At 33.5% G+C, this 25,220-nt stretch overlaps 1 protein-coding gene across 1 annotated transcript; it reads right to left on the minus strand.

Moving 5' to 3' along the window:
• Positions 1–3,589: 3,589 nt before the first annotated feature.
• LOC134250435 (attractin-like protein 1) lies at positions 3,590–22,707 on the minus strand. The gene is made up of 29 exons (XM_062732807.1): positions 22,495–22,707; positions 19,224–19,424; positions 18,937–19,065; positions 18,377–18,646; positions 15,208–15,280; positions 14,439–14,667; positions 13,826–14,009; positions 13,547–13,701; positions 12,947–13,031; positions 12,748–12,824; positions 12,403–12,546; positions 11,905–12,026; positions 11,110–11,272; positions 10,477–10,511; positions 9,329–9,482; positions 8,591–8,791; positions 8,204–8,401; positions 7,935–8,009; positions 7,423–7,488; positions 7,140–7,233; positions 6,933–6,985; positions 6,632–6,726; positions 6,434–6,503; positions 6,172–6,326; positions 5,818–5,876; positions 5,535–5,613; positions 5,249–5,374; positions 4,938–5,091; positions 3,590–4,603 (listed from the first exon to the last, which is right to left on the minus strand). Exons 1-29 carry the CDS (start codon positions 22,698–22,700, stop codon positions 4,506–4,508), a joined length of 3,750 nt encoding a protein of 1,249 aa, XP_062588791.1. The 5' UTR covers positions 22,701–22,707; the 3' UTR covers positions 3,590–4,505.
• Positions 22,708–25,220: the final 2,513 nt, after the last annotated feature.

A 25,220-nucleotide genomic window follows, 5' to 3' on the forward strand; every position in this document is an offset into this window, starting at 1 on the left:
GTCAAGTAGAAAAATTTGACTTTTACACCAGGTATAACCTACACTGACATCCGTGCACATGTTAAGTGTCAGGATTTACAGTCTGGGTATATTTATGGACCATCTCAGAATACAATTACATTAGATGGAATAGTACTGGGAACCTCAGTTGGTCCTCTTAAGGTTCGTGTCATAATGTCAAACAGAAAAGTGTGTATATTTATTACATATCTGAATCTATAGCAAGATTTATATGCCACATCAAGCAATAACTTATTCAATGGTTATGATAGATTTTTTAAAAAAGTTGGATCTTAGGTGACATTGCTATGGTGAGCTGGCAGCAAATAGAGTTCTTCTCTAACTATACAATGCTGCATCAATGTTTATATGAAATCTGCTTATTTTCAATAAACAGTTAAATTATAATGAGATCTTTTTCTGAATTGTGGTATGAGATTTTTCAATTCAAAAGAGCAATTGATCTATACATGTATGTACATGCCTAGGTATTTTGAGTAGAACCCCGCCATGACACAAGCATATGTCTGTATTTCAAGGAAATTTTACAAGGCAGGGTTAGTTCTTAAGTACTGTAAAATCACTAACTTTCATGGGGGTTAATTATTGTTGTTTTTTGAGGTATGGAAAGACCCATGAATTTATGTCCACCACGAAATGTAATATTTTATATGCATTACTACTTAACCTTGTCCAACAATAAAATCAAATTCCCACAAACCAATATTCTTTTTCCCTTTAAACCTCGAAAATTTGACCCTAGGAAAATATGTGATTTTACAGTTATTGTAGCTGCTGCAAGTTCATCCGCAACAAATGTGCAAGGATGATGTTTCTGTGGATGCAATCTGGAAGTCTTACTTTCTCGTAGAAGATAAAGGCTGTCTGGCTTGCAAGTGAATCAATGGGGATTTGGTCAGTGGAAAACAAAACTGATACAGACATAGAGCTGGCTGGTGGACAGTGTCATTAGAAAAATGTTGGACCTAAAATCATCAAACATTGACTCCTGATCATTGCATGAAATTCATGTGTCAATACCAAAATAGTTCACTTTAACCACAATTTCGCTATTTATAGTACGAGCTTGTTCTGATTGGGTCTTTCAGTATGTGATTAAGAAACATCTGATCTGTCCACAATTCATTGATGTCTTCAGACATAGTGCATCTGAAGTAATTGATAATCACCAGTTTTTCTTATGGGGGTATCATATGCCACCTAAGGTGTACTGTTTATAAACAAGAAGTCCATGGATCACAATGCTCATCTGAGTCACTTTGACCCAGCTGTTCTGCATCAGATCCCCCCCCCCCAATATAAATGTATTCCTGTGTAATATTTTGATTGCTTTTTGCTGATCCCTCTATACACAAGACAGTGGATGCTCACACATTCATAAAGGAAAAATCTTTTTTAACTCCTCTTTTCAGGAACACCAAAGCCAATGTGGAATTCCAGTGGTTAATATGAAAAAAAAAATTCATCTCATTTTCAGCAGGTAGAGTTCATTCATTGGTAGGCAAATAAGACTGGAACATAAATGCGAAGAAAAAGACACAAATATCTGTTTTTCTGTTTATTTCCACCATTCCGTAGACTACATGTGTACTCGGACGTGATCAACTACAACATCCAGATAAGCAAAGAACACATGTACAGCCCCCTCTCTCTCTCTCTCTCTCACGCAGTCATATGTCGGTGAAAACTTGCAGATCATTTCTCATGTAATGCCAGGAGGCATTCTCATCATTCGCAATCAATAAATAATTTACATGGAATTTCTTAGTAAACATAAAATGAACAGGATATAATTTTCAAATCAAACGTAGATAATCCTTTATATTACTTTGATTTGTTTTCGATTAAACTGCCATTGTCATAACAAAATCTGTTAAAAGTAAAGACAGAATTGACTTCATTATTAAATTAATGTCTAACAGTTTCACGAATGACAAATTTAAAATGTAAATAAGCAGAACTTTAGCATTAAGAAAAAAATATCACGCTGAACCATAAAAATGGGCCCTAACACAACAGGAAAATTTTAGTTAACACATAACCAGGTGTCCAGTACACGACAAAAACATTAATAATATGTCATTAAAATATGACCCCATTGCAAGGAAACATATATAAACAACATAGTAGATCAGAATGATATATTTCTAAGGACCATTTAAAACAGTTTCTCAAAAAGAAAATAACTTTTGAAAAATTCTATTTATTAATACTTCTAATTTCTAATTATAACAAAAACGAGACACTTTTTGAACATGACTTTACAGTTTACATTTCCTTTCCAGTCTGTTTCAATACACTAGTATGTTTGATAAATGTTGATTCCAATTTAATAATGCATCTTTTTGAGTTTGTAAAAACATCAAAAAAAATAGATAATCCATGAGTGGAATGCATAATAAAATTCACGGAAAAAAATCACATCATTTATCACAATTAAGATATGTAAACAACATCATATTACTCACCATTTCAAGTGCAACTCCCTCTCTCCCTTCTCTCTCTCTCTCACATTCACAAACATTAGATATCAATAATCAATAAAATCAATAAATTATCAGTATTTACAGTGTTTGATTATATATAGAATTTTGTACAGGACTTTGGTAGAACTGGCCACCTGACAAACACAGGATTGTGAATGCTTTGCTGGCTGCTATCAAATCAATGACTATGATGAAAAAATTGAGGACAAGACTGAATATAAGGGCTTATAAAAAATCAAGCATCTCTCAACAGATAGTAAATACATAGAACGGGCTCAAACATTACAGATCATTACTACATGATATTACTTCGAGTTTAATTTTAGTAAATCCTATTTGTTTTTCATAATTAAGTACCATACAAATAATTGTGAAAATGGTGACAAAGCCATCAACGAGTCAAAAAACAAATCTCTATGTACAACAGACAGCAAAAGTTAATTGTTATTTACATATTATACAACAATCATACTTTGAAATGTTGTGAGGAAGTATTTACAAATAAAAAACAAAATAAAATGGGAAAAATATCACAGAAAAATAGGATTATGGAGATGACATGGGGACGATGATAATGGTAAAATGTGTTGAGGGTGGTCGTATCAAATGCCACTTAAACGTAACAAGAATCAATCGACTTCTGAACCTTACAATCCATGTCTAGACTGACTAAAAGTACAAGAAACTGATAGCACTTATGGTAACTTAGAGTGTTAAAGTTTGTCAATTCTAAAAAATACATCTAAAACATGACTGAAATAATGAGCATTGTGAAAAATCAAGATCAAATGACTAGTGAGAATTTGACTCATCTCTAGAAAACAACCATGCTCATTCAGATACACAATTAGGGCGAATTTGTTGCACATAAACTGGCTGAGGTTTTAGTTTAAGGTTTAAAACTAGTTTTTCAAACTGGTTTAAATTTCAATCCGGTTTACCTCGGTAAAACAAATGAACAGTTTATACAAGATGGCGTTATGCAAATCAATTTGTTAAAATCTTTTTTGTAATAAAAGAATCTAAGAAATTATGACGTTTTTATATTCTTTGATTATCTTACTTATAGTTAAATTGCAGTATTTATATTTTTAATGTCTCAAAGATTAATCAAATGAACAATTTCCACATTTTTAACACATGGAAATACAAAAACCCCGAGTATTTATAATTGCTCTTTAGATTCCCAATACTTAAGCTGTCTTTACAGTATGTTCTACAATTTACCATACATGTTGAAGTTTGTCCAAATGATTCAAAACTTATTTTTGAAAAGGAAAATCTAACATATTCTGTTCATTATTATTGAACAAACACCATTATTTTCAATATGCAGCATTTATCTATTCTCTGAAGCCTTATATATAAAACATCAAATATCAGAATGTGGCATTTAGTCAACAATTATTTATATCTGTTTTTCTTTATTAAAATAGTCACCATCTTTCATCACCGCCATACTGGAATACTTCCCGCTCTTTCGTAAACTGAATAAACCACCATCGGAGGTGGTTTGGTTGGTTTAACGAACTGATTTCAGTTACAGCCAAAACAAATGGAAAACCGGTTCTGGGTTTAAACTAGTTTAAAACTAGTTTGTGGAACAAATGAACAGTTTACAAAACCGGTTCAAAACTAAACCCAGTTTTTGAAAAACAAATTCGCCCTTAATGTTTCAGACACAAGTCCGAATCCATTTAAAGAAAAAATAAAGGAAATAAAGACTGTCCTACACTGGAATATGTCTTTGTAACAAATTTTAAAATCTTTAAATATATTACACAATATACACTATCAGTAAGTAATTATTTGTAAGTAAAACTGCATTGTTGAAACTGATGAAAAAAGTATGTTTTTTTGTTGTAATTTCACATTAGCACCTTGATTTTTTTGTAAGATTCATGAAGGAAGGTTGAATAATAACCTCTCCCTTTCAGTCACACACAATAATCACTCCCTGTGAACACAAGGGTGGATCCCTGGGGAGTGTTCCGGATACTAGACACACATATCCTGGTTCCCAGGAAACAACACTTTTTTATGTTTACTTTTGTCCCCTTTTCCTCCGTGTTCTAAGCTTTGCTTTCGATGATGGCCTGAAGAAATAACAATTCAAATTCATAAGTCAGTGAAAATTTTGCAACTCATACAAGGAATAGTACGATTCACAGCTACACCCTATAGGATATTCATTGTATATTAATGAAACAGTGATTGCTGTCTAAATCTCTTTCATAGTCCAGACAAACTGTGGTCAGAACAATTGCTGTTAGCATCACTGAGGCCCAATATGGAATCTACACTTATCAAATGTTACCAGAGCATTAGCTATGGCTACCCTTGAGGCCCCACTGGGGTCTAGATGTACCAACTGTAACAAATGCACTAGTTATTGCTACCCCTGAGGCCTCGTTAGTGGTATAAACTTACCAACTGTGACCAGAGCACTAGCTATGGCTACCCCTGAGGCCCCATTAGGGGTCCACTCATCATCCCCTGTTGGTAGTTGGACTATCAGTGATATAACTGCAGCCTTCTGGTGATTTAATGGCTCATATGCAATCTGACTGGGTTTTGTATTAGTCTGAAAAGGACAACCAAAAAAGTAAATGTAATTTCACCCAATAACTACTAATATATATTAATAACATACTAAAAATTTATTTTTAGTTTGTAAATTATTTGAGAAGTTCTATCCTTAATAAAAGCTAAATGTTTAATCATTAACTGAGATTTCTGACCTTTTTCCGTTTTCTGAGATCTGTTTCTTTTTTCTCTGCTCCGACTGGATCATACTTTCTGTCGATCTCCACAGTGATTGAGGAGAATGGCCGACTCGCCATTTCTTCCATCTCCACCATCATACGCTGAAAACAATGAAAATTCTGATTTAGGTACAAATTATTAGACAATTGAACCTTGGTTGCTTGAAAACTGTTATTACGAGTATACCTTCACTCTCAAACAATTACAAAATTATTTCAACCAAGGGTTATAAAGAGTAAATAAGAATCATTCATCACTCACCTGTCTGCGACGGTAGATGTCATACTTATGTTTGATTTTGTATAAAACTGCTGCTATAATTAACAGCGATAGGAAACAACTGAAATGGAAATATCAACTCATTACATGGTGTGACTTCTATCTGTTTAAGAAACTTCTGGAATGCATTACATTGAGAGGACATTTAATACCTACCCCCAGGCTGCGGTAAAATACAAAATTCTACAGAGGTTTTTCTCATTTTAATTATTCATGATACACTCAGGTAATGTGAAGTATGTCAAATTATAGAGAGTGTACTTACCTAAAAAAAGTCACAAAGAAGTGAACTAAATCTATCTTAGGAAACTGTGAGAAAGAGATCTGAAAGGAAAACAAATCTGTGTTCACCTGTGCTTGTAGAAAATTGGCATAATTTAAAATTGATGATTGACAACAATCATAGAAAAGCCTTTAAAAAATATTCTGTATCATTTAATTCAAAATTTATGTCCAACTCATATTTTTTCTTTCTTCATGTACCATATACTAATATCTGGATTTTTTTTAATCTTTTCTCATACATATTCTTTTCTATTTCTTTATCACGTGACTCAGGTACTAAAAATAGCTTTCATTTCAAAAAGTTCCAACATTGGAATTTACAAATTTGACAAACCTGTAGCCAGAATGGGGTTTTAAACCCGTAGACATAGACAAGGAATGTAGTGTTTTCTGAGGGACCAAAGGAATATTCCCCGTGATCAAACTTAGCCCTGAAGTAATTACACGAGTGTTGTTTGACGATCATCGTCTCCCGGTCACCCTGAGATTCTACAAACAGACAAACAGGCAAAGTAAACACATCATTATTTTTAAAGTAAAGCAACTGACTCTATAATTGCAATGATAATCAATTGCTTTTTAATTTAAATCCTTACTTTTCTTCATTGTTATATTTAAGTAGGCTACACCAGAGCAATTTACTTTAAAATCCACATCACGTTCACTCTGCAACATAAACAGAATACATTATAAATATTTTTAAAATCGCTATTATGAAAAAAATCATTTCAAATTCTGCACATTTTTTGGCAGATTGTTAGACATTTATCTTCATTCAGCATCGTTATCCTTACGGAGGACGGGATGTTCATGAAGTTGATCTGGGTGTACGATTTGTCCTCTGATTTAGAAAGGTTAAAGGTGAACTGGTAGTCTGTCACCAAGTTATCTGAAATTTAAATCACTTATTGTATTTATGGAAATAAATATTTAATTTCTTATAATGGACATTACAAATTATGTATTAATTAAGACATAACTGATTTACAAGTATTACGAATTGATGGAATATTATTATTACACCAGGATAAAACACAAATTATCAATGTATTTTATAAATCTTGCACAACTACAATGCTGTCTTAAAATACTCACAATAACAGGTTCCTGTTTTGGGATTTCCAAAATATTTATGGGGTTCATCACACCTAAAAATACATTCAAAATAATGCATACCTGCACATTTTGGTCTTAAATTTTTTTTTTTGGCTCTTATTCAAATTACGTATCATGTCAGTATTTTTCCTGGACTCTGAATTTAGAACTTAAGATTTCTGAACTGTATTGTCCCTCCATACTAACTTTTCACATTTATCCCCGATCACTCCCCTGGTTCTACAGTAGCACGCCCCCGACTTCCTGTCACACGAGTCCGCCTGGCCGTTACACTGACAAGCTAAAAATAAACACAAACTTTACAACTGGTGACATGGTTCATGTTTCTTGATCTTTTTATTTGTAAATCCAATGCTTCACTGTCTGGTATCCTTGTTTAGTTTGTGTTTCCTTTAATAATTTGAAACTTTTCAGGAGGAAAATCCATACATGCTTGACATATTACAATGTCTAATAGTGATACACTTACCAGAACAACTGCCTCCATTACTGGCATCACCATAGTAACCATCAACACATCTCTCACAGGACTTGCCTAAAAGGATTAAACAAGTAATGGTAATTTTGTTGTTTTCTTCACACTTTACCAGGAGTCTTATCAAACTTTATTCTTTTAGGAGAATTTAGATGAAAAGGGCATTTTCTAAAATAATTTACAAGATAAAGATGTCAGAATTACTGACATTAGTAATTCTGAATAATTCTGAACCAGACACTGTCATTACTATAGTCTTCAGATAGATCCCCCTCCCTTTGACCCTCTGTATTCAGTGTAAATTTAACTGACCCAGCCCCCTCCTATTCTCACGCCTCCAATGTCAGTTTTAATGAACCCCCTCCCATTCCTACCCACCCCCTCCCATACTTACCCTCTGTATTCAGTGTCAGTTTAACTGACCCAGCCTCCTCCCATTCTTACCCAGCCTCCTTCCATTCTTACCCCACCCCTCCCATTCTTCCTCAGCTCTCTCCCATTCTTACCTTCCGTCATGTTTTGACAACTGTCACACACTCCTGTCACATTTAGACATGTGCTATGTCCATTACACTGACAATCTAAAATGAAACAAGATTTTAAAAATTATTTTTATGACAGTTATTCTCACATTCATTTATTACAATAAACATATAGGTAACCCTTAAAAATTCAATGCATTTAAATAAGGATCTGAGACCTAGCACAAAAATCATGGAGGAGACTCAAATGAACAATTAATGAAAGATTCTAATCATTATGGTCGTCTTCTAACCTGGACAGTTGATAAAGAACCACTGACTGGCTGGACATTTGCTAAGGTCAGTGAGGTGGGGATTAGTTTGATTGACAGGTCCAGAGGCTCCGCCCTCCATACATCGACCAATCCCTGTGTTGCTAGGATCATTACACCACCCACACAGAGGGTTAGATTGACAATCTTTACAAGAGTGAAGATCAGAGCAGCGGGTTGCTATAAAGAGAAATTCAAGGTCTAATAAGAGGTGTTATTTTGAAGTGGCATTCATAATACTTGTATTCAACATATTTCTTGTACTTTCATTGCTCAGAAAATCTGTTTCTTCAAAATGAACAAAAAATTCAATGATTAACTTTAAAAAAAAAAAACTTTAATTTCTAGGTTTGACTTCCCTAAATTTACCTGGACATTTAGATTTGTCTGTGGTCCACTCCATACACTGGCCATATATAAATGTGGCCACATAGGCATTGGTTTCCACACATTTCTGCTGATTGCTGCACCACATACATTTTTGTGATGTACACGACTCACATGTGGTATTCATGTAGCAAGGCGTAGGACATGGTGTCTTCTCCGGGTTATCAAAGTCATTGAATGTATCTGAGTCAACAAAAAAAAAAACCAAGGTAAATAAATTTCATGAATGTTCAAGTGTTTTGATATTAAGGTCATACGCAATGTAGTTTGGACTTTATTGGGTTCTTCCCTGGAGTTGAAGAGTTCCACTAAATGAAGGACTTGTGTGTAATACTTTTAATGCCCTTATATAAGAATTTGTACACCTCTTCTAAAATAAATTTTGATGGAAAAAATATTTGAAAATTATGTTTTGTAATTTTTGTTTACTTTTCTTTGAATAATGCAAACATTTTCATAATTTGATATCTTTTCAAAACCCCTGGTAATGCATGCTGATTTTTTGTCTAAGAAAATGTAATGGTATTATAAATTTGAATTTAGAATATCTTGAAAAAACATCAGTAGGTAAGGTACCTTGTGTATGTCCTTAGTGAGGAATGGGATAATAAATGATTCCTAGAAACCCTCTCACAGAAGACTTATCTCTCAACTTAGAGAATTATCTCCCTGTAAAAAGATTTATCCCCCCTTCAAACTGAAACCTCTACCCATTCTTACAGTGAGTTCCAATCGTATGTGATCTTTTCTGACATTCTTTGACGGTCTGATTCCACTTGCAGGATTTGGACTGTACACACGCCACACAGTTGTGGAAGAGAGAACAGACACTGCTGTGTTTAGAGGGACAGCGGCCAATGTGGGCAGAAGTGATCTAAAAATCAGTCAAGCGGAACTAACAACACCCATGTGGGATCTTGTTAAATCCCTCGGAGGAGTAACACTGCGATCTCAGACTTTATGCTGGACAAACCCAAAGTTTTCTTTTTGTTCTAATTCAGAGGATAATTTTTACTTTTCCTCACTAACACCACAAAATAATTGTTCCAAAAAATCATGCAGAAAAACACAACATCAAAAGCAATTAAACCAAAGTAAAAGAGACAAAAACTGTGACAAAACTTAAAAGTTGGTAATATATACAAAGAAGAGAGCATATTTGATATAATAGAAGTATGAAACACTTCACTTTTTTCAGATTTGAAGAACTTTAAACCATATCACATACACATTGTACCACATACTTCCATAATTTTCTGACACACTGTACTGAAGTAATTTTAAAGACATTTTTTCATCTATCCCCCTAGTAAAACTTTTTGGACGACTTTTTTTTTAGCTTTACACTGACTAGGGTTATTGTATTTTCCTCACTGAAAAGTCAAATGTCTGAGAAATCTTAAGGCATGGCTGACAAACATCAGGTAGAGGCTTTCAGTGCATTATCTTTACGAAAACTGAAGAACTAATCATAGGAAGTTTTTGGCATATATTAGTTCCAGAGGAAAACTGAAACTTATGTCCCTTAGATTCTGACCCTTCATTTTATAAATTTAAATCCTTCTTAAATCAGGATGGTTTGTGTCAATTTAAACAGTTTTTGAAAAGGAAATATGAGGATTTATGACTATCATAAGTTTGCAGGCTGATATTTTTACAGAAAAAACCCCCAGATAAACTAAGACTTGTGATAAAATGGGTCAACTTCTGATACTGGCAAAAGTTAATCAAGAAAAATGCTGGGGTTCTAAAGAAAGAGAAAAATGATATGCAACTAAACCACTGTAAATGCACTTTTTCCCCATATGGTATATTTCCAGGAAATCATAATTTAAGCTCAATCCATGGTATAAAATTATTCAGATTACTTGATTTTCCATTTGCACAAAAAGTTTATGATCGTCTACACATACATGGAAAAAAAATGACTAAAGTAAATACAGAACAGCAAACAGAAACTGTTCTTATCTCCCATACCATATACTGACAACCAGTCACAGAGTATTACACCTTACAGTAGGTCAAGATCAAGACCTATTGTAAAGAAGAAATTGGGCCAAAAATTCATTCTTATATCTTCAGGTCAAATAAACCTACATATTTGAAATTAACCAATTGTGAAGACTCAATCCAGAAGCAAAATTAGCCATAGAAAAAAATGATTGATAAGAGGTTTTTCAAAGTTTCATAATTATTTTCAAGGGTTTACAAAACTAATAATTTACAAAAGAAAACTAGGTTTCAATAATTATTCTAAAGGATAGTGAAACACAGTAGAATTATTTTAATTTGTAAAATTTGATTGCCCAATGCTAGTGGACAATCAAAATTTTACTTGTTTGTGGGTTACTCATTTACCAGTAAATTCAGTGAATCAATATATTTACAACATAGGGATATAAATTCGTGGGTAAGGATGGCCCCACCAAATCCACAAACTTTGGTTCCGCACCAACATTAATGATCCACACAGATAAAAATTGGTCCTTTAGAATACTAACCGGTGTCATTTTTCTCATTTTTTGGTTGGTCATTTTTGGTACATCCACTAGCCCCCCACAGGCAGTCAGGGAAGGAGTTACACCCCTGACATTTGTGTTGTTCCGCGCAGGGTGGTTCTCCCTGAATGGGGCACTGGGAAAGGTCGCTGGCTGACTCAGGTTTCTATAGAAACAATAAAAAAAAGAAAAAGCAACCCAAAAAACAAAAATACAGCCACACAAACTCAACATGCTCAAATGTGCAACAACAAAATAACATACAGCTAATGAAGCAAGATATATGTTTTCAAGGCTATGGGGGGTATCTAAATGGTGTTCTGTTTGGAGGGAGCTTTATTTGATGCAAATGAAGAATAACAAGTTAAATAAAGATTGACAAAGTTGTAAAATTTTAAAAGGTGCTGGTTTCCTTTTGATGAAAAAAGTTCATGTGCAGTACATTGCTTTTTTAAATGGATGTATGGAGACAGGTTTTCCCCCTTGACTGTAAAGTAGTGAAGTTTCGGTGTGTATATAATTTTATAAATAAGTACATGTACAACATAAAGCTAGGCTGAGTGTTACTCCTCTCAAGTCAGGGATCATAGTCCATAATGTTATTTACAATTTCACAAGTCATAATAATTGGCATTTTTCTTTCTGGTACCCAGTAGATAACTTATAAAATATCAATAGTAAAACATTGGTTTCATATACACTTAGATCATTTTTAGAAAACTTAAAATTGTCAAATATAAAAAATTAAATTTTAGCCTCTATGATAATTATTTCAATTGTGTATATATAATTTCCTACCATCTGATTGGTGTTGGTACACTGGTCCGCCGCAGTGCAGTTATGAACACACCACACACAGTTGTAGGCGGTGGACAGACAGGTGGGGCACGTCGTGAAGGAACCACATTGCTTATCACCACCTATATACAGTATACAGCCACAATATATATTGTACATTATCATCACCTGCATTAACATTGATTTAAACCTTTTCTAGCAAAAGAGTCAAATGACTGACGATTGTTTGAAAACCAACTTTTTATTACTGATTTATTTGTCCATGAATTCATACACTTTTATTAAGTACAAAACAATATCACTATACATGTAAAACAAGACATCATTATGCAAACTGAAGTTCCTGAAACTATAAAAAAAAATTTACCCAGAAAGTTGTTATAAAATTTCCTCTTTCATAAGAGAAATTTTTCCGCAGCCCTTCTGCCCGATAATATCATCCCTAATTTGTTCTGCCCATTAATATCATCCGACGTTTTTAATAAATTTGTTACTTACCCTCTGTGGGATCGCACTGTTTCTCCTCGGCGCCGCCAGCATTGGGGTCAGACAAGGAGACACACAGTCCCCCCGCCCACACACATGACCTTCCCTGTACCGACCCCAGACAGTCCTCTCTTGTCGTGTAATAGGAGCAGTTCCCTGCAGTACAAAAGTACAGCTGAACTAAACTTCGAGGATACAGGTGAATAAAACTTAATTAAAGAAGTACAAGTGAAAATCCCATAATTTTCTGGAGGCACTCTCGAAAGAATGTTTCAAGTACTTATGTTATATATATATGATTTTTCAATGACTTTCATTTGATTCTATTTCTGGTGTTTACTGTACACTGTGGTTTACCTGGAGATAGAAGAAGAGCATTAGGTTCCATGATTCCACTGAATCCTCCCAGGACCAGCATCTCAGTCCTACCATTCCTACAATCAATAGACAAGTGTCTTAAATTCAAATTTCAGCAATATAAGCAGGGAAGCTAATTCCAATAGTGATAACAATGTAGTCCTTGGGATTAAATCTTGAGTTTTACTTCTACACTGACCTGTGGACTGTGACTGCTGAGTGACCATAACGAGCCCCATGTGACGCCAGGACAGAGGAGTTAAGCTGGGACCATGTGTTACACTCTGAAGTAAGAAAGTTAACACTTTACAACTTACAAAATTGTTATGAAAAATAAACTGAATCCTCACGTCATAGAAATATTACGTTACCATTTCCCCGCAAGCACTTTATAGCAGGGTACAAGTTTATCTAAAGTTTAGCGTAAATAATATCATGACGTATTATTTTAATTAGAAAATTTTTTTTTTTATTTTATGAGATTAAGCAAGTATGAAATAGTTGGAATTTGACAATAAATTAAAGATTTAATGAACCTTTTAAAGTGCGTGAAAATGCGTGATTGCGGGGAAACGGTAAATGCGTGCAGAATAGTAAGTGGTATATGCGATATAGGGGGTTAATGTGTATAATGTGTCTAAAAGTAAAAGTAATTTATTTATTCAATCCTTGATGTCCATATGACTTACAATGAGTTAATATCACTAGTGCAGAAAGTAATGATGATATAATAAAAAATGCAGAATAAAGTATTTAATACAAAGTAATTTATTTATTCCTTGACGTCCCTATGACTTACTGATGTCATACTGTAATACGTCTGGGGAGTAACACTTGGCTCCGAGGCTGATAGACGTGTCGTTATGGGTGTTCCCACCAAACACAATCATCATTCCGTCAATAATAACCGCCGAGTGTAGGTAACGGGGAAGCTGGTTACGACGTAATTTTATCCTGTTTTAAAATACAATATTTTAAAAATTAGTCATCATACTGGGACACGATATAAAGCACTGAAATTTGCAAAACGAATGACCAATTTTGTAAACCCTCCTCCTCAAAAAGAAACCTGACTCACCAGGTTCTTGTAGCAGGTTCAAACGAGTACAGCTGGTCAGTGAGGTCGTAGTTTGAGGTGCTGCGGGCGTGATATCCACCGTAGATATAGATCTTATCCAGGGCGGGGTAGTACACACTAGAGTGACCGTAACCTCCCTGGACCAGCGCCCCTCGTGTCCGGGGAACGCTCCAGCTCTCATTGGCTACAATTAATTTTAATAAATTAATATTCTATATACAAGAAAGAAACCTATAAACAGTGTTAACCAAATTTACACTGACAAATATACATGTAGTTATCATCATGAATTAGATGCCATTTACAAAAGTTTATAACAGATATTTTACAATGCTCCCATAAGTTTCAAACAAGAGAAAATCAACGGTCACTTTAAGGTGCCCTTATCAACATTCAACTTCTACATATGAACAGGTGCACTCCCCAAACACATACATGAATAACCGGTTTGGAAGATGAGCTAAGTTTTATAACTCAATTCCACACTAACGATGAAATATTTTCAAAACATTGTATGTTAGATTTTGAACCCAATTTACAAGGTATGTCCCCCTGCACACATACACACGTCCACACACACAGACAGAGGTATCTGAACCTCATTACTGCCTACCTATGTTGTACTCCTGGATCCTGTTCTGGTAGCCGTAGATTGGACTATAACCAAAGAGGACATACATGACGCCCCTGACAATGTGAGCTGTGTGGCCTGCCACCCCCATTGGTATGGGTACAGTACTGTTGTAATGCTGTATGGACCACACCAGGGTTGTCGTGTTAAATATCCACAGATCGCGGGACGTCACATTTCCCTCCACTCCCCCAAATACGTACAACTTGTTCTGTAAATGTAGGTACATTACATCAAAGGGATTCTTTATCTTCCTGTTCAACCAAGAAACTGTTCATTTCTACTAACTTATCAAAAACCTTCAATCAAAACTACAGCTGTAAACAATTACTGTATAAGTAGAATGTTTAGCAAATTTAATTTTGGCATTATTAGTGAGGGTTCTGACATCGCTAAAATTGAATATCGCAAAAAATTAATTACGTATTATTTGTAATAGCTTCTTTAGTTATCATTTTAAAATCGCTAAAATTACTGTTCTCGCTAAAAATAAAATACCAGATTTTAGGTAGAAATTGCTAAATATGCATCTTGCTAATATTTCCACTTATACGGTAAAACAATTTCCTAGCAAACTTGTATTTACATGTAACTAAATTCTGCAAATTCAAAACAGATGAAACATAAAAATCTACATTAATTTCTGTAAGGAAAAGAGATGTTACAGAGACTAATTTGTCAAATGTTTTGTGTTGAGAGACCTAACTATGAACAACATACCTGGTATGCCACCACTGAGATTTGTCCATACCGAAGGAGGGGGGCTAGATAAATATCCTCCCCGATGACTGACAACCTCTAAATCTTTGGAGGATGTTTTATACCTGTAACAGGAAGAACTAGAACTGCCAGGAGGCCTTATCAGCTGTCAAACTGCAGTAGGTGCCAATTCACAAATATTTTATGGATCTATTAACAGGTGTTCACTATTGTCTTAAAACAAATCGAGTGAAAATATAATTGCAGTGAAAATATAATTGCATGCTCATTAATTTTTTTCAATTTATGAATCTAAGGTGCAACCAAATAAAACATCTTACTAATACACTGTAACGTTTTTTTTTTTAATTTCATTATATAAAACGTATTTCTAAGTTTGAAATTATTTGTCATGCTACAATTTCATGAAAAATAATTGTTGAAATAAAGAAAAGAAATATTATACAGAATCAAATTGAAAAAAAAATCTTTATATACTTTATATTAAATTCATTGTTAAAAATAATAAAGTACCATAATTACAGCAAACTTTGCATTATTTAAAGCAGAGATCATCAAAATAATATCATATTCGGTGTACTTTTACAACTACCGCTTTCTTGGCGAAGCTGTGACTAAATGATTTTTATTAAACAGAGAACAAAATCATTAAAACAGTTCATATTAAAATTAGTTTATTTAATTCTTATTTAATTACATGTTTTTGCCTTTGCATGCTTTACAACAGAGATAGCGAAAACCAATTAGCCACGCTTTGAAAGCATGCACCTGTGGTATGAAAGACACTTAAAAATGGACATGAAAAATGGTGGCATTATATTTGGCGTTATAAAGAGAATTTTATATAGCAGGAAAAACGTTCTTGGGAAATCATGGCGGTATTGCGAAAATGGCGATGAATCGAATGGCGATAATTCGAGAATTGACTGTATATCTAAAAAACTGCTTTATATGTTTTACATACCATGTGCATGATGATACATACAATGTACATGTATGTGCTTTGTGAACAATTTGTTATTATTCTGATATTGTTAATATTTTTTTTTAATATATCCAGTTACAGTGTATTGAATTTGACATGTTTTAAGCAAGATGCTATATGGCATTCACAATTTTGAAAACTTGATCATCATAACAAATTGAGTTTTAGCTTGGAAATATACGCAGGGTAGGCCATCAAATGACATAATGTAATATTCATCAAAACAGTAGTGCCCCTAACCATTTGCTAACACTCTGACATAAACCCCTGTCTAATTCACAAATTTTTAAAAGGACCTTAAAATTGCCTATCAAAAAGTTTTATAAATGCAGCTAGATTTCAAACAATTAATCATTTTGAGACACCCCACCCCTTTGGGGCCTTGAAATTACATTGAACTCATTAATTAATCTTTGACTGACAGAGAAGAAAATTTTCAAAGATTTAATGTATTTTCACTATATAATCAATAGAGCCCCACCCTAACATGAACCCCAGACCCTGGGGATGAAATTTTCTGTTATCAAAATTCTCATCATAACTATGCACTTAGTTAGTTTATTTAATACCTTAGGAGAGGAAGAAGATTATCAAAGAATTCTGTATTTTCAAAATAACACTTGATATGGATTGCTGACATAAAGTATATAATGAAAAAATATGTTTTTATTTTATTTAATACCTAGTAGAAGATAATAAGTTTTTCAATGAATTATTTTCACTTTACAATCAATAAAGCCCCCCCCCCCCCACCCAGAACAATTGACGCTGGGGCCATAAAATTCACAATTTTTTGGGATTGTGTATAACTATGCACTTAGTTTATTTAATAAGAGAGAAGAAGATTTTCAAAGAATTTTAAAATTTCACACCAGAACCCTTGAAGATAGGGCCATTAAATTCACAATTTTGGTCATGACACACCTCATCATAACTATGCACTTAGTTAGTTTATATAATACCTAGGAGCAGAGAAGAAGATTTTCAAGGAATGATTTTCACTATATAAATAGAACCCTTTTCATAAAATTCACAATGGTTGAGGAAACAAAACTTAGTTAGTTTAAATATAGGAGCAGAGAAAAGAAAAAGAATTCATGTAAAAATATAAGAAAAATTACCCAATCATGATGAAAACACCAGGTGCACAACTTCATATGGTTATATAATAAGTGAGCAGAGAAGAAGATTTTCAAAGAATTCAAATCCATCCAAACATAGTTTCTGGGGCCATAAAAGTCACAATTTTGGTACAAAATCTTGCTCATCATAACTATGACAGTTGGTTTATTTAATACCCAGGAGCAGAGAAGAAGATTTTCAAAGAAATAATGCATTTTCACTATATACTTATTTAGCCCCATCCTAGCACTAAACTGACCCCAGGGCCATGAATTTCACAATTTTGGGGGTCAATGCTGATTACAATCATGCAAATAGTTTGACTGCTTGATGTCCAGGAGTAAAGAAGATTTTTAAAGATTGCATTAATTTGAGTGGTTTTGGCCCCACCCCTAAGGAATCATTCACAATTTTTGTTCCCCTTCACCCATAGATGCTTTGTGCCAAATTTGGTTGAATTTGGTTCAGTGGTTGCAGAGGACTGAAAATGTTCAAATGTTAACACACTAGTACATTTGCTCTACTTACTTAACAAGGAATTCCTGAGATTTGTTCATATGAATGGCAGTTCAGCACTTCTGTGTTTTACGACTAATTATTTTTGCCATGACAGAGTTCTTGAAATCTTTCGGTCCTGTCGGCAAGACCGATAGAAACAACCAAGGACCGATAACTTTACGTTCTGTGTCAGTCCAAATGACCATTATATATGTTGAAAGAGCAACTTCTGAAAATCCGACTAAATTTCGAACGAATTCCCTATAACCGACTAATCATAATTTGTTAAACGCCATCTCGATGGCTTCTTATCAGTACCAAACTATGATTGATTAACTGTTAAAACAAGTTTTTTGATGGTGCTCCTGCGAGAAAATTCAATTGGATTAAAAATCTACAAAAATTGTTATACTTTATATGTGCAGTTTATATACCATGTGCATGATATTATAAAACAAAAACAAATGTATGTTTTATTGAAAAATTAAGATGGACAAACCATGGCAATTATTCTGCATTTCTTATTGTTAGGAACTGAATTACATTCATTTCATTTATTGTAGTTTCTATTTAAAAAAAGCCAAACATCTGTTACCCTTCCAACATTAACAAAGATAAGACGGAATACATCAATAACAAACCTGTGAATCCTGCGTAACACTGACAGTGGATGTTGACAGTAAATAACAAACCTGTGAATCCAGTGTGACACTGACAGTGGTTATTGACACAGTCCCCATTGAGGGAGCAGTTACTGGGACAGATGAAATCACCACAATCCTCCCCTTGGTACCCCGCGTAACAAACACAAACATCCCCCGAGCAGTCCCCCTGCCCGGAGCAGTTCTTAGGGCAACCACCAGTCCTATAGATTAAAAAAAATCAGTTATGTATCATAATGATTGGAAATTTTAACACTTTGTTAATAAATCAAGATTTTGTCAGACTTTTGTCAAATTAAATAATTGTTCAATAATTAGAAATGCAATGTTTCATAAACTTATTCCTATAGTATAAATTCTGGACAGTGATTATTTTGTGTCCATAGTTTCTTTGTTGTTGTAGTGGTGTTGGAGGGGGAGAGGGCCTCCTACAGAGAGGCATTAATTTAAGGGGGAAATGAAGCAAACCTGACAATCTTGAGAGTGTATATACCTGTAGGTAATATTGAACCCTGACATGTTGTACGCTGCATCGCTGTAGAAGTACAGGTAAGCCTTGCCTGAGCTGGTGCGGATCTCTTGTAATTCAGTGGTGGACGTGTAATCCTTATGTATTAGACCACTACAATGATAATTCAATAAGAAATATATAGAATGGTAAAAAATCTTTTATAAGTCATACATCCCTTATCTTTGGCACAAAAAATTATACTAAAAAGCTTTTTATTCCCTTTTTAAACAAGGAAACAAAATTTAAAAAAACTTTAATAGTTCCATTACCTGAAAGCTGCCAGTAATGGAGAGAATGCGGAGTCTCCATCGTAGATATAGAGGTGGTCCCAGCCACACTCGGTGGAGAACTGATGGAACTGGAACCACAAGGAGGTGTTCTCCCGCCCCGTGTCCACCAGCCACGTACACTTATTGTCCTCCGAGTAATTACCGTGACCATCCGAGATTATCCCATCCGTATTTTGTAATCTACAAATAGAAGATTTGAAAAATACAAAAAAACTATAATTATGAGAAATACAAGTAAGAGTGTAAAAAACTTTACATCAAAAAAAAAAAAAATTATTTATCATCATCTGTTGGTAATAAATTAACTAACATCATTAAATATAGGAACTCTTAATGATCCCAAACTGTAAATTTATATCTTGGCACTATTGATGACTATTCACTCAATATACAGAGTGTAATGGTAATCATAAAAGCTGACAGTACAAATAAAAATCTTCTCAGGTAAACTCATGATGAAAAACTTCATAATAAAACCTGAAAATCAATATTGCTTGACAGAGGTCTACACTGAATTATTCAGTCCTGATCCAATAAAACAGACCATGTTAACTTAATCACTGAGACAAATACTATTTGTCCTTAAACAGCTAAATAATGACAGCTATGAAAAACAGCCATCTGGAGAGTTTTATCAGAGAATTTACAATGTTATAAATGTCATGTCATTTACACAACCTGATGTTCAGTTTTATTGGAGGAATAAAAAATTGTCCTGAATTTCAAGTTTAAGTAAAAATTTGATTAAAAATTCAATTAAAAAAAGGAGCTGCTTTCCTCAATTGTAAGAAGAATTTAAGTGTGTGGTGCTATTTTTCCTTGTTCTTTGTTGATCGTTTATTACCCTGTTGATTTCAATAAATAAGAGATGTATTAGATAACAGGTAGTATATTTCCCTGTTACCCTTGTTCTTATGGCAATGATAAGATCAATCTTTATGGTCAGGAATATTACCATTAAATGTTGTACACATTTAAACGAGAATAAAGTGTTGACAGATATACTTTTACTGACATTCCAGAAAAATGTTGACATATTTCAGTAAAATATGGAGATAATAAGCAAAACTCAAGCTCCAATGTCAGGGCTTTCACATCCTTTTTGATACAGGGCCAGGGTGACTTTTTGAGAATTTGGGGAGAATCAACATAATATATTATTACAAAATTATTACATTGTTTATTTTAAACATTTACATTCTGAAACATGCAGAAGGTTGAGTAGTAGGTTAATTTACCATGTTTATTTTTTATCCAAAATATTATTTTTTAAATTTTAATGGATAATGACTATTGGAGAGTTATTGCATTCAATTGGAAAAAAATGTCCAGGGCTCTCGATTCTCTAAATCTGGGGCCGATATTCGGCCCCGTTCCCAATGCAAAAAAGGTACCTTTTTTCCCAAAAGAAAGGTGTAAATTTCCAAAATTCCATAGCAAAATATTAATTAAAAAATAAAAGTCCATGAAACTTAATTGCAAAAAAAAACCCCAAAACAAAACACACTTGTAAATGAAAGTGAAACAAACTAGTTCTATGTATATAAAATTCACGCCAAGTGCATAAACTGGTTAAAACCAGGTTAGTGTTATTACAGAAATGTATAACTATGAATATACATGTTATACTATGTATAACAAAAAAACATCATTTTGGTTTCAAAAATAGACATTTCATTTAAACATTAGTAAGCTACACCTAGAAACATAGGACGATTCAGCATGTTCATTATTGTGCTGAATTTGGTAAGCAACGATGATCATGTGATTGAGGTTATGGGATTATGTTAGCGACTGTTATGACAAATAACCGCAATATCAAAGCTCAAAGACAGTTATGACAAAGCTAATGTACTTTCATAAATTGCCTTACTAATGTTTGTTCTGTTAACTGTTTATTCAAAACTAGAGTTAAATTGATGACAAAATGCTAGAAAAGGAAAATTGGAGAATTTTTTAAAATGAATGTTGGTCATCCAACTTTTCCCATAATTTTAAATTGAACGGCCCCGGCCCCAGTCCCAAAAAAATGAATGTTCAATTTAGGATTGGAATGAGGCCTTTCATAGCCAAAAATATTGAAATTGATAGCCCCAAAAGTGAAGCAATACAAAATGGGAGCAGAGCAAACATGGACCTCTAAAAACATCACAGGTGGATCAGGTGTCATAGGGGAGTAAGTATCCCCTGTTGACCGGTCACACCATCCCTGAGCCCCTTGATCATATACATGATCATATTAAATTAAAAAAAATAACATCAATATAAATGTTCTTTTTTATCATCCAGCAAACAGAATTATCTCCATAAAAATGCAAGTGAATTTTGATTAAGTGGCCTAAAAATCTATGAATTCTTCTCTTTATGCCTTTTTTTTAAAATACCTAATTATGAAGTCATTTGGTCAAAAGGTACATAACGTACCAAATCAACATCTTCAGATGTATTTTCTCTGACATCCTCTATCTGTCTTCAATTATTGCAGGATGACAGAGAGTGATAAAAACGTAGAAAAACAACATTTTGATAAACATGTGATCAATATAGGGTTTACAGTAATTTTTTCACTATTTATGAAATATAGGGTCTAGGCTGTAAATTTCAGAGACATATAAGGCAATCAAGAGCATCAAGTGCATGAAATAAATGGTTTTACACAGATGAACTTTCTTAATATTCAGTCTCTCTTTGTGGTCTTTTAAGATAAAAATGTTCAACTTCACTTTTTTTTTTACATCAGACAAGTGATATATATGTGCTGACAGTTTTTTTTTTGAAGAAGAGATAATGAAGACTTAAATATTGCATTGCAAAAAAAATTATTATAGAAGAAAATAAATAGAGACATTAATATGCTGTATTTTCTCTGTAAGAAAAAAATGTGCAATTTTTGAGAGACCTTGTGTTATTATCTTGGGGCAAAAAACAAGTGCCTGTGACATGGCAGTGTCAGAGAGTTTAAAAAAAATTTCTCTGGAAAAAATCCCCCAATCTTACACTTATCTGGTTTTTCTTAAAATATGGTGATAGTTTTCCAGTGAGTGGAACAGACTTCTGAGATTGTAAAACATTTAGCAGTTAGGCTGTTTAGTGTTTACATGGTACATGTGGTAGTATGGAAGTAACACATCCAGACTTTGAATATATTCCTCCTTACAGGTTTGACAATGACAAGCAGATGGACTGACAGAACTAAACAAATCCACTACAGATAGGAGTCATCCACGCATAATCACCGTTCATAATTTACCTGATTCTGCCAGTGCAGTGTTTACATTCTGGAGGAGCCCACCCTACGTCACACACGCACGATCCATTTACACATCTACCCTCGACACAGTTAGACAGCGAACATGTATCCAGTTCTGTGTATATTGTCTGGACAGTCAAAACTAACACAATAAAACACAAATATAAATAGCTAGGTGTTAGTTTTCCTTTCTTCTTGTCCGCCATCTTGTCATACTAAACAGGAAGTGTTTGAACCCATTCGGCTCACCTCGGCTGACTACGGTACCCTACATCAAACATTACATTGATGTAATCGGCCGAGGTGTGCCGAGTGGTTTGAACCGGAAGCTGTAGAGGCTAAATGAAAGTGGCGGGAAAATTTAAAATAGCCTCACATTGTTTATCGGTTTAAAGACAGACAATTATTTTATGATCTTAATAATCTCAATGTAGAGAGTGCGCGAACGGAATAATGGGAAGGGTACCAAATTATTCTCTAGTCATTTGAGCAGGCCATGACTTAACCCAGTGGTATCTTGTATTTCAAGTTTACTGGGATGTATTGAATATATAAATAAAATATTGTCAATTTATCTTAATATCAAGATTAAAGCTACAGCAACTGCTTGCTTCTCATGTATATCATAATATGTTAGACGGTGTGACCGTTAGTGAGGGCGGAGTCGTGAAGAGAAAATTGCTACATTTTACTGTTTAATGATAAATCAGTTGATCAGTTAAATTCTGAAATTGTCAAAATATAGACTTTAAAGCAAAGGGTTCGCTTCATGCAGGTCTATGGTCAGAGTCAGAAAATCATAACAAAGAACTCAGTTCTCTTGAAAAAAAAGCTTTCCCATCTCTTACATGTACCTCGTTACTTTTCATTCAAATAATGCAAGATATTTCATCATGAGATGAATGATTGTCTACCCAGAGCACTTAAAGTCGAAGAACGTTGTGGGAAAAGAGAGGGGCATGCATTGGGCCATGCGACCAGTAATAGGTTCAACATACCGGGCCCAAGAAATGTGAGACACCACGGTCCAGCGACACCTCAAACTTTAATAGTTATACACGTAACAGTAAACTTGTTCCAAAATACTAGTATATCCAACAAATAATAATAATAAAAAAAATAATCAATTCATAAACTTTTTCTGAGCACCAATTCTTTTTCTTTCACTAAGTGATTTATATGCTTATCTAACAACTGTAAATTTATCTAGAAACCTCAAGTCATTTCTCAACTGTTATTACTCCCATTACATGGTTATGATGCCATCTAAAGTAAGAACAATATTGTCAAGACCAGATCAGAAGACGAACTTGGGACCCAAACTACAGACAGATGATCTACTTCCTGGATGAATCTAATAATTAGACCAACATTTGACTGTGTTACTATCACAAGAGTTGAAAATATAACAGCATCACAACTTTTATGAGAAAAAAATTTGCACACTAAAGGATGCATGATCAGGGACATTTAATACTATGTCCCTGTTGTGACATATCTTTTTTCTTTTTATTTATCTCTTTTTATTTTACATTATTGGCAACCCATTAATTATAATTATCGTTTTCTTTATTTTAATGAAAAATGTAAATTTCACCTTTCAATATTTTTAAAAAAACAAATATGATTTAAATAGTCTTTAGATTTTCTAAATCTAACATAATTGTATCGAAAACAGTTATATATCTGGGGAAAAAACTTTAAAATTAAAAGTTTTTCAGGTACCCTTGTCATTAATAATTAATTATATAATTTCAAAACCAACACTTGTGAATAATATAATAATAGGGTACTTTTTTGAGAAGTTATGAATAGAATATTTTATCGATGTCAAACAAAGATTCTGAATATTTGCTTCATGTTTTTAATAGATAAGCACATTTATTAGGATTGAAAAATATATTAATATGCTTGATGTGTATTAAATTTGAGTATTGTAGTGTATATATAGGTATGACATGTATACATTAACAGCATGCACTGTACTTTGAAAGTCGTATAATTTTGTGGATATTTTCATGCATTTACTGAAAGATGTACTAGTATGTAGACTGAACAACTTCCTCTCCAGACTGTTACAGTACATTATACATTGTTTAACTTATTTTTTCCTGCTTCAATTTAGACTTTATATGTAATTCCAATTGTCAAAAAAAAAAAAAAAATCTTGTTTAATTTTTTAAATGCATACATCGTATTAGATTTTTCTTTTGATAGTGATCTTTATAAGAAACTGAAATTTTGTCCCTTTAAAAACTTTATAAAATAAAATATTAAATTTTTAAAAATCACAACAAAAATGAGATTCAGATTTCCATAGATCTGCTAAATATTTATGTATCCATTTACAAGTAGATATTCATAAATAATTTGGATACCTTAAAAAAAGGAAAAGAAAAAAAGAAATCCACACAATGTTATTGAGTCTCCTGAGACTCAATAAAGGGTATTTTATTTTAACACTTTTAAAACATTTTTAACTGTTCAAAAAATTAAACTGTCAAAAAAAATCCTATATTTCTAGCTTGGTATGTATTGACAAGTATAATCCTGAAGACATTTATTATTGGCAAATTTTATTTGACAAATAAATAAGGATATTCTTGTGAAAGGGACCACAGATAGATCCGCTCCTCCATATTGCAGACGACAGCGCCGCCTTCAGGGAAATTCTCACCAATCAAATGCCGTTTAATTTGTTAGCGCGAACTATAAATAAATCTAAA

The sequence above is a fragment of the Saccostrea cucullata genome, unplaced genomic scaffold (genome assembly GCF_032062105.1).
Source record: "Saccostrea cucullata isolate Sc308-1 unplaced genomic scaffold, CSIRO_AGI_Scuc_v1 ctg102, whole genome shotgun sequence".
Classification (NCBI taxonomy): Eukaryota; Metazoa; Mollusca; class Bivalvia; order Ostreida; family Ostreidae; genus Saccostrea; species Saccostrea cuccullata.